At 32.1% G+C, this 11,364-nt stretch overlaps 1 protein-coding gene across 1 annotated transcript; it reads left to right on the forward strand.

The window, feature by feature from the left end:
• Positions 1 to 7,104: 7,104 nt before the first annotated feature.
• On the forward strand, positions 7,105 to 11,142 carry LOC134727198 (D-galactoside-specific lectin-like). The gene is made up of 4 exons (XM_063591576.1): positions 7,105 to 7,218; positions 7,874 to 8,161; positions 10,579 to 10,641; positions 11,046 to 11,142. The coding sequence occupies exons 1-4, from the start codon at positions 7,131 to 7,133 to the stop codon at positions 11,123 to 11,125; spliced, it is 519 nt and encodes a 172-aa protein (XP_063447646.1). The 5' UTR covers positions 7,105 to 7,130; the 3' UTR covers positions 11,126 to 11,142.
• The last annotated feature ends 222 nt before the right edge of the window (positions 11,143 to 11,364 follow it).

Here is an 11,364-nt window from a genome sequence, read left to right on the forward strand (position 1 = left end):
TTCTATCATTTTTTATATCAAAGCTCCAGGTTGACTTTCTAACATAAAAACAATTACAGTACTAAACATGAAATATATGGGTCAAGTGAAATACCTATCTAATGAATCACAAAAACAAAGTAGGTGTGTTCGAATAGCTTTTTTTTATATAGTAAAGGTACTTGCATTGACGACAGTCTTTAAATGTTGGATGATGAAAATGCATATCTTCGAGGAAAAAAAAATTGTGTGTATGTGATATCTAGGGTTTATAATCTTCAACCACTGAACATTTTTACTCTGCCCTTCCACGGAATATTTCATTATAATTTTTCTAAATGTTAATGAATTTTTGAAAATTCCACAAGACAACCGATCAGACAATAGTTTTAAATTGAATCAATGCAGACAAGATCACTACCTGATGCTCATAAGGTAGTAGATACAATTGTCCTTTAAAATACAACTGACATATAAGGATCGTAATGGTGCTATATATGTAGATAAATTTATCGGTTTTCAAAAGCAAAATGGGCAGCGTGTCATCCCTATAATGGCTTCCATTTGTACGATTGTGAAAATGAAGTGGCGTGATTGGGAGATACTTTGACAAGTAGAATCCTGACTGGTTTTAATGAGTTGAAATAGAACTGCGTCCTTGCAATAAACTGCTACCGTACAAATACAATAGTTGTGTGGCAGGTCGGTCCATATACAATGTAACTTTCGTCGCGATAATTTTTTGCAATATTGCATCTATATGAATTGCACGCTTCATAAGACAAGTATTTTACGTTATAGTGTATTGTTAAAATACTAGTATGCTATCTTTAATATGTTAGAGACAGTTGCTTGTTGAGATAGTCTCAACTCAATTTCCAATTTCTAACTATTGATTCTAATTCGTTATGTAAGAAAAAGAGTAGTATAATTCTATATGAAAATGGATTTCTAATGTCAATTTGCTAATGAAAAACATTGGCGTAGTGTAGTATCCTTGACAATTGTGTTCGAAAGGAAATTGAGATGACGACATAGAAGACACATTATGTGGCTTTATAAAGCTAGAAGACTTCCCCGTCATAACCGTGACCGTATGGTACCTTTAATTCATACCGCTAACAAGAAATAAACGACTCTAACATTAAATGTTGCTTTATACATAAACAAGAATAACAGGAACAGCAAACACATATCATGACAGCACAACAGATTTAACCAACCAAAATCATACTGCTCTGTAAAATAGAAGAACAAACGCTACCACAACAAAGAACGTGGTTCATGCTCACAACAAGGTGGGATAATCATAATGTTTACGCTATAGTCCAGTCGAATTGTGAAAAAATTGCTCAGAATGTGGTAAAAGCATCAAACTTTGCAGAGTGTTAGTTGAGGTCATAACTAACATTTTTAGCTATGGACCCAATTTAGAAAGTCAAAATGGCGGCTTTGGGCGGCCATTTTGAAATCATGTCCAAATAAATAATAAAAATAATTAGAAAAAATTATGAAAAATATTTTTCTTTACCAATTTTGATAAACTTTCGTATTTCTTATGCCAGAGAATATCAACTGAGGACTATTGAAGCATTTAGTGGCCATCTTGAATGGTGGCCATCTTGGAAACGTAAATTTCAAATATATCATTATTCGCTATCCTAAATTGTATTTTGAATTAATATTAAGTTTTATTTCGTTTACAACTAGTTTTGCTAATCCTTTATCATGTTTATTTATGACTGTTAATATAGGATATATTCACCAAGTGCTCAAATAAGCTATGCGTATATATATATATATAAACACGGTTAACAATTAAATGTATGTAAAGAAATACGTAAATTCTTTTAATTGCAGTTAAGCATAACAACACTTCTAAAAATTGAAAACTAGATGCCATAGATGATAAGCAAGCACACATGAATGGTTGCTTCTTTCTCTGGATTCTCAACGAATATGTTGGGGAAGTTCTGAAACAGGTCATGTCTTTTAGTCGTGATGGTGAAGGCCTCTTCATAGTCAAAGTAACTAGAATAATTTGAAGAGTTAGGCTTGCTACTATAAAAAGGTTTACAGGGACATTCAATGTAGGCTTTCAAAATGAATCAGCTCCACAATCTTTGAGACATCTTACTCTCTATGCGATGGCTGATAAGTTTAAGTTGTATCTTTTCGACTACGAGTTGCACAATTGAACTATTATAGCTGAGAAATGGTATGTTTGTCTGCCACTCAACAATATAACTGGATGTTTAGCCATCATGTATCATTCTTACTGAGGAAACTTATGTCTGTTGAACTGATTCGTGTCAACAGCGTTTATTGAGTGTCCTTGTAAAACTATTTTTAGTATCAAGCATATATGTTTTGCCTGCTATGGCTATGGTGATGCCTTTATTTTTACCCTTTTGTAAAGAGAGATCTGTTTTAGAGCGTCACGAATACCTTTGTTGAAAATCAAGAGAACTCATTTATCTTGCTTGTTTGCTTGCTATTGCAGCTACATTCCAATTTTGTAAACAGCGTTGTATCAGTTCTTCCTTCCATGATAACTCCCAAGTTGTTCCAGGCGTTAACTGTACAATTTAGCGTGATGTACAAGCTTGGAGATTAGTACAATACCTCTTCCAGACCGTGTGCCATGAATGTATTTTATTATTTTGGAAAGCATAGCTCCAAGGATAAAATATTCCTGACTTTCTTTCTGTGTCTTGTACTCTCTGATTTGCTATGTTGTCAAGTTTTATCCATCATCAAGCAGGATATTAGTGAATTGACATCTTCAGCTCTTACTTTGGCTAGGGGAATATGTCTTGTAGTACAGGTGCACAGTCATGCCCTATGTTTGTCGATTTGAAAATGTCGATGTATCATGGAGATCTTCAGATACATCACCAAAGAAAAAATACACTGCAGTCATTGATTTTGTTGATCCAGTATCACCTTACAGTGTCTGGTTACTTATTGTTTTCGTTCAATTAGCAATCTAGTATGTTTTAACTGATGAAATATTTTGAGATCTGAACATTTGTTTGACATGATTTGTGCCATTATGCCTTGTGATTCTGGAGTGCTTCTGCAGTTCCATAGCCCTCATTCAACTGTTTTGAATTGAGCGAAAGAAAAGGCATTTCAAAACCCAACATCTTCATGATCTTCATATGTTTGCATCAAAAGAGTGATTGCCAGCGCAAATGTCTATGTCTGTTCCATTTGTATCTGCTTGGCATTGCAAACCCTCACATGTCCTCTCTTGTCGGTTCATACATTCCTTACAGTCTAATCGCCCATAATGTTCTTCTGATATCTAGCCCAAGGGTTTTCGAAATCTACAATTTTTATCTTTTCCAACAAAAACTTTCGGTCATAAATTATATCATATATACGTTATTTCTGTTTTAAAAAGTTACATAGGCAAACATGTAAGTTACAAAAATTCTGATACTGATATCTTTATTTTGTAAACATGTGCATGCCTTATCTGACTTCTTTGTGAATATCAAATATAGATTAGTAAAAAATGTATGAATGCAAACAGTGAATTAATAAGATAAACAAATAATGATATATTGGAAAATCATGTTTTCAAAATGGCCATCATTCAAGATGGATACCCCCCAAAAAAATCAATATATATATGAAGTTCTTAGATGGCAGGCCTTGTCATCTGTGATGAATATACCATATGCCTATATAATAACTTCCTGCAGTAAGCGCTCAACGTATACCTGTTATAAGTCAGAGTGAACACGGTTACCAAGGAAATGCAAATGTGTAAAGGCAGTATTAAGTAGTACTACGATATGTAAATGTGGATGACAACGTGATCGAATTTGATAGACAGAGTGTGGTTTGGTAAAACAATAATTTCATTTATTGTTAGATATTTTTAACATCAATTGATGTTCTTTTAACATTACTTGCATGATACGTAATTCATTATGTCTGTAATCAAGGTTTTTGAAAGTTTTTTCAAATGAACAATTTCAGACGAATTGTCCTGTAATCAGACAATTATTATAAACGACAGGTATACACATATTTTCTTGCTTTTTTATACTTGTAAAATAAAATTCTCTTGTTATTCTTTGTTGAACAACGGCGGAAGGAATATTGCTTTTAGAGTAATAGTTCATTTTATGATCCTCTTTGTGGTCCGCGTTTTAATGCTGTTATACCCGATACACAACAGAAGAATAACTCAGGGAGGGGGTATGCTCACTTTTTTCCTGTTTATATAGCTCAAACACGTACATTTGTATATCTGCGAAAATGCATTTTTTTTATTTTATGGAAAAAAGACTACATATTTTGGCTTAAAAAATTAGGATTTTTCAAGATGGCCGCCATTCAATATGGGTTATATTTCCAAAACTTTTGTCCAACATGACAATTGAAATCCGCGCTGTTGTTCTATTAACCAGGTTTTATGTCAATATCTTCTCTAATATCATTTTCATGATTTTTTCTATTAATCTACAGAGATCAAACGGCCGCCATTTTAAAATGGCCGCCTCGTCCACAAGTGTCGACTTTCAGAGTGGGTCCATAGCTTAAAATGTTGTCCATGACATAAACTACTGCTATGCCAAATTTCATGCTTTTACCGCAATCTGAGCAATTTTGTCAAAAATCTGCACAAATCGACTGGACTACTAGCACAAACCTCACCATTGCATATATCGAACATACTTTGAATACGAAACAAACAATAAATCTTCTAACGGTTCCAGCGAAAAACAAGATGACTTCTTACCAATCTGGGAAGAAAAAATGGCAAATAATTTAGGGTTTGAATGTGTTTTGTTCATGAGTCGGGCAGTTAGTATTCTTGTTTGACTTGTTTGGCATTTTGTCAAGTCGGGGTCTTTTATGATTACTTAAACGATATCGCATCTGCTTATTATCAAAAGTCGTATTGTTGTTTACATCTATTCGTCAATTGATCTCTGGACTGCGGACATTCATACCAATTCATTCCCGATATGTGAAAATGTTATACAATTTAAACGAGAAAACCAATGAATTTGACAGAAAACATCCAACGGCAACAACTGAATTATAAACTTCTCACTTGGGACAGGCACCTTAAAAATGTGACGGCGTCAGTTAACATGATTATGAGCAATCGACCCTCTCTAAATCATATTCATTAAAGTCATAAGAAACGAGTGACCGGTGAAAAATAATTTTCTTCCAATTCTTTAACCAATGCGTAAAAACATCATAAAGTTAGTCTTCTGTGCTCGAATTTATAATTTTTTTCGTGTAAATTTCGTATGATCGTCAATTTTTTTTTCAATCCGTCAGTGTTGTTGTGAAAATATGGCAGGTAATTAAAGTTCGTGTTTTGAAGCCGAAGTTTAACGATTGTCACCTGTTTGTCAACAATTGACGAAAAATAAACAAAAAAGCGGTGTCTTCCTCCTATTCCCACTTTTTAAAAATACTATTCCTTCTATTCCCACTTGCAAATAACAATAGATGTTTTGATAAATATAAAATTTGAATTTGTAACTTTAAAAAATTGTCTGTTTACTAATAAATCATGATATAAAAATGTAATGGTATTCATCACCAATGGCATCTGATTTACACAATACACATTTTCTGTTTTCTCTTTCTATGTTTTGCCATCTTCCAGTTTCTATTGGAGATTTCATGTTCAAAGTTCCAAATTTAAGAAATAAGGATATCTGCCGGTCATTCAAAATAAATATTTCTCAAACTTCAAAGTAACTTGAAATAAACGATAATTTAATGCTTTTGATGATTCCTGTTGGCTTAAGATGTGGAATAAAAGTAAACTTTAAAATATAATTACTTGGACCAATAATCAAAGATATAAAATAATGGGTGAAAACTGTTAATAGATATAGGAAGATGTGGTGTGAGTGCCAATGAGACAACTCTCCATCCAAATAACAATTTAAAAAAAGTAAACCATTATAGGTTAAAGTACGGCCTTCAACACGGAGCCTTGGCTCACACCGAACAACAAGCTATAAAGGGCCCCAAAATTACAAATGTAAAACCATTCAAACGGGAACTTCATTATTTATTTTGTTTAAAAAAAAACCAGAATTCAACCAGATGCAAAAATAACTTATTACCTGTTCTTATAAAAAATACAACACTGGTAAATTAACAGTTGATTAAAAAATGTTTGTACAGTATAATCCTTTGTTTGCACAAGTTTTCCTTCTATTCCCACATGAAATTTTATCTTTTCTTACCAGATTTATAAAAAGTGGGAATAGAGGGAATGAACCCCATGTAAATTGAGCACGTGTTTAACATGTAAATTCAGATAATAGTTTATTTTAAGGACATCCATGCGTATTGTGGTCACCGAATTTTTACGAGATGGGTCACACTGAGGTCACCTTGCATACGGAAAATATGTCGGGGGAATTGCTTGCTGGAAGGAAGCAATTCAAATAAAGTAAACTTCTTCTAAATATGAATAAATTAAAGAATTTTCTTCAGAAAAAAGTAAACGTACATAAGTTTTACTATGAAAACTATCCATTGAGTTATAAAAAACATATGCATTAATTTTTTTTGATTTGAGGTTTCTTATGACTTTAATAGAATCTATACCATAGCAAAATAGTTTACTTACTTTATTGTATGTAAATTAAACATGTTCAAACCTCATTTGAACTTTAGTAGATAGTTGTCTCATATGCAACCATACCACAACCTTATTTTTGTATAAATACGCTGCATATAAGTCACTGTTGCACGAGAATATATTTAAAAGAAGTACGTAAGACCACCAGACGTCCCAGACGGAAACATTTTGATAGTTGTGAGTTAAAACTACTTGATTTGTTATTTAATTAGACAATAAAAAAAAACCTCGAACGACAGTACCTATTGCACATTTATGTAAAGAAACGCTTCCCGTCCCGAGGAGACTCCGAGTTCAAAACTGTTTTATATCCATATCTTTAAAATAATTCCGCTTTCCAAATTATATATAGTACGATCATCGTAATACATGTAAATGTACACTGAAGTACATGTTGGATTATAAAGACACTTAAGACATGTAAAACATTTTGGTATTAATAAAATTCACAATAAACAATATATAATCATTTCCTTCTTATAAACCCTGAAATCCGGGAATAATGAAGTAAATGTTAAAAACAACAAAAATGCGTTTGGATGCGGTAGTAAATATTGTTGTGTTGTTTATTTTAAACAATTGCTTTGCTGCTCGAAATGGTAAGTCCTTAACACAAACATTCATGATGCAAAGGTATTCTAATACTAGTATCTTCGAAGATATTCGTTTATTTTTGTAAAAATAGTTCGGTGTGTGTTTTCTTTGCTATCTATGTGAAATACTGGAACTATTGAAATATACAATGATTTTTAATTGCGTCAAACCTGACGTAAAATTCATAAAATTATATAAATTTTTATATTATAATCATTATTCCTTTGGTTTATTTGGTTTTTTTTAACTTTAACGCACCATAAAGCACACGTGATTAATTCTAAATTGTTACAAGTTGTCTTCGTGATAGATTTGTAGAAAATACAATCTTAAAAAAGGTATCACAAATTACAAAAAATGTAAGGTGATGTCTGTAGGATAAGAAACGCAGTATTTTGTCAAATCGAAACAAAAACAAAAAGACCAAAAGTACTATACTGCTTTTTGTCTTCAGATAGATATTCGTTTGGTTTTCATTACCACTATACCATTGTTTTACTGATTACATTTCCATTTGAAGATTTGGACTTAAACAACATCGCTTCATACATTTTATCGTATATCCCTCAATAGTCGCTCAATATTTTCCATACTTCAATGCTTTATACTGTCATGTGTTTATAGATAAAAGTTCTGGTACATTTTTTATTTCACTTTCAGGAGCATCACATGTTATTATATGTGAAGACAGTACATCAACCTTAGCATGTAACGTGAATCACACGCTTCACATTAGGGCGGCCATGTTTGGTAGGTCAATGCTGTCAGTGTGCTCGGACAACGAAACAGAACTTTGCCAAACACCAGATGCACTTCATATAGTACAAGCGTTGTGTGAGGGAAAACTACAGTGTCGTATACCTGCAACCAAAGTCCTATTTGGAGATTCGTGTGGAAACATCATGAGCTATGTCGAAGTATCCTACACATGTCAATATATAACAAATAGTAAGTAACAGTAATGAACTTTCTGTTTGATTTTAAGGAGGTGTTATGTAAATTCTAGACATGTTTATAATTATACTTTTATTTTAAGGTTAGCAGACAACTAAACGTCTCCCATGTTAGTACCCAAAAATCAAATGTATTTCCAAACTGTCTTCTATGCAGAATAAACTGTTCAATAAATGTGCTATGGTTTAGGAATACTGATTTATTGGTTTTCAGTCATGCAATAAATTAAAAGATACTGATAATAGCCAAACACAAATTGAGAAAGTAATAGGTGATGACAAATGATTATACAAGGAATTACTTGATACTGATGTCAAATTAAAAGAAATGAAGATTCTATGAATGTACCAAGCGTCATAAAGAGAAATGGTCTTACAATTTGAATGGTTTCACATTAGTAATTTTGGGGCCCTTTATAGCTTGTTGTTCGGTGTGAGCCAAGGCTCCGTGTTGAAGGCCGTACATTGACCTATAATGGTTTACTTTTTTAAAATTGTTATTTGGATGGAGCGTTGTCTCATTTGCACTCACACCACATCTTACTATATCCAATGAAAAGTTTCATTCTGCGGAGTCCCCCAAAAAACATAGTCTTACCTATTCCCACAACTACAACTAGCACACAACTTTTACAGTTGTTTCCCCTGTTCTACATCCTCTGCTGCAAATTTAATGGTTATAACAAATTAAGCAAATTCTGGTGGTGCAATACTTTTATAGGAGTGTGTATGCTTCATTCCGAAATTCACGAATCAGATATTAAAATTATTGACACAAGTTGGATTTATTTATTAGAAGATTGACAAGAACTATTTTTACTGAACATTCGTATTTGCCATCCTTAACTTGCTTTTGGTATCGACATTATCTGTCATTGAAAGTCATTTTGTATTGCATTGTGCTGTCTGGACACTGTCGGCATTATTGGTTGGAGCGTAATCATTCACTTGGTTTCGTTACAATCATAGAATTTAGAAACTATAACGTTCTTCAAAAGGAAGACATGATTAATGTCATTTTTGGAATAGAAAATGCCTTCAAGTTGTTCATTTTTCATAAGCATAACGGCTAGAAGGAAACGCAGTTATTAAACTTAAAAGTATTTCCTTTTCTGATTACAATTTATACAAGACAACAAAAATTATCAATTTTTGAAGCAATGAACACGAATAATGTCAGGTTTTTTTTATGAGTTATACTTTAAGTTGGACTAAAAATTTACAGCAATTGATTGATTATCTTTATTTCCTCCATATATGAAGATTTTACAATTTATATTATAAGAACAGAATCAAGAACATTACACTAACATATTTACATATTCTAAACAACATCAAAGTATATAAACAGCAATAAAAAAAAGTCCATAGGTAGTTACATAATTACATATGAAATACAGTAAAAAACAAAACGTCTATAATTCACCAATTCATACAAAAACAACATTAGTTAAGATCAAATATGTGACTATAAAGATCATTATTGAAGATCTGATATATTTTATACATACAAGGCTCCATAATATACTTCCATCTAAATACTCGTAATCACCTTGATTAAAGAAACGAAAGGAATCTTCTACGTCAAGAATATCAACAATTTTGTAGAACATTTCTGTCCGAATTTTTAAAAGAGATGTACAGCAAAGTATATAATGAATAAGTATATCCGTATTATATACGTTACACAAGGAACATTTGCGTGTTTGAATTTCTTCGTTTATGTCTAAAGTCTGTTTTACTATTTTGCTCCACAGTAGTTTGTCGGGGAAAAAAAATTCAGCTACAAAGTTTTCAACAAAAACATCAATTTATATTTTAGAATCATATTCAAAACAGTGTGGTCCTGGCCATTGATTGACGACCTAAATTATCCCATTGACTGGGACAGATAAGGTGAACGTTTGTCGGTAGCAAGCACTGCTCACTATGTACTTTTGAAAGACACTGAATCTGTGGGGTCACCAAAGGTTCTCAACACCTAAATAAAGCAATTCGAAAAACGAATCCGGAATAATACGATGTGTTGATTTACATCAAAAATATAAATCGAGGCTTAACACTAACAGTATATAGTGATTGAAGTTTATGTTTTAACTTTTTACTTGATTTATCTGATCTATCGAAAGTTTTTCCATCTAATAAATGTTTCAGCGTAAGTTCATGTTCGTTTTCTTTCGAGTATAATATTACCTAGGTTAAGACATGCTGCAAAGTCATGATTGTTGCGATTCTTAGTGGCGTAAAAGTCAAAACACTAATTTTCGATGCATTATATTTTAACGGCCATTTATATCGACTCATTTACATTTAATTATTATGGTATATCAAGGAGGTTATATTATGTTAATATAACCTCCTTGGGTATATGAATGTACAGACATCTTCATAATTTAACTTTTTTTTTTACAGATTCCGTCTCAGATTTCATATTAACAAACAACAAAGCTGTAACTTTAGGTTCTTCAAATAACTGTAAGTAGCTAAAACAAGGTATATACACTGAATTAAATGAAATACAGACCATGCATGCTTATTTCACAAGGGTTTCTGTCCTGACATTTACTCAGTTATATATGCTCTGAATATTTTGGACGTCTGTATCATTACAACACAACCTGAGGGTCTACAAGCAATTTCCAAAATCAGGAAGTAAAATGAGATAATGTTAGATCAATGTAAATGAAGTGTGGACACAGATTTGTGTTTCTAGTAGTTTAGTTCTGTTTCTTTTCCCGACTTTTTTCACTATTTTCAAAAGCAAAATATGTCTTTGAACTGTTATTTTATTCAGAAGCTGCAATAAATATACCAATATAAAATAGTTCAACCTTTTGAAATGTTTAACGCTATGAATATGTTGATATTTGTTGTTTCAGTGGTTATAGCCGTCGGTATCCTTGCAACTCTCTTTACTGTAGCAACACTAACCCTTGCGATGATTGGAATAAAAGTGTAAGTGTGCAAACATATGACAATCATTTCTGCCTTACAAATTGAAAAAAAGCTATTAAAGAAATCGAATGCATTTTGTTTACTGTTTTCAAAATGCGTTTCATTTGCAGTATTTTATGTCGTTCCGTGTGGTAAATGATGTAAATTGGCAAAGAAAAATAAGAGATTTTTTTTAATAAAGATACCTATAGCTGCAGATATGTGTATTTATAATACTAATATAATCAGAATGAAAATATTTCT

Source organism: Mytilus trossulus, chromosome 7 (assembly GCF_036588685.1).
Source record: "Mytilus trossulus isolate FHL-02 chromosome 7, PNRI_Mtr1.1.1.hap1, whole genome shotgun sequence".
NCBI lineage: Eukaryota > Metazoa > Mollusca > Bivalvia > Mytilida > Mytilidae > Mytilus > Mytilus trossulus.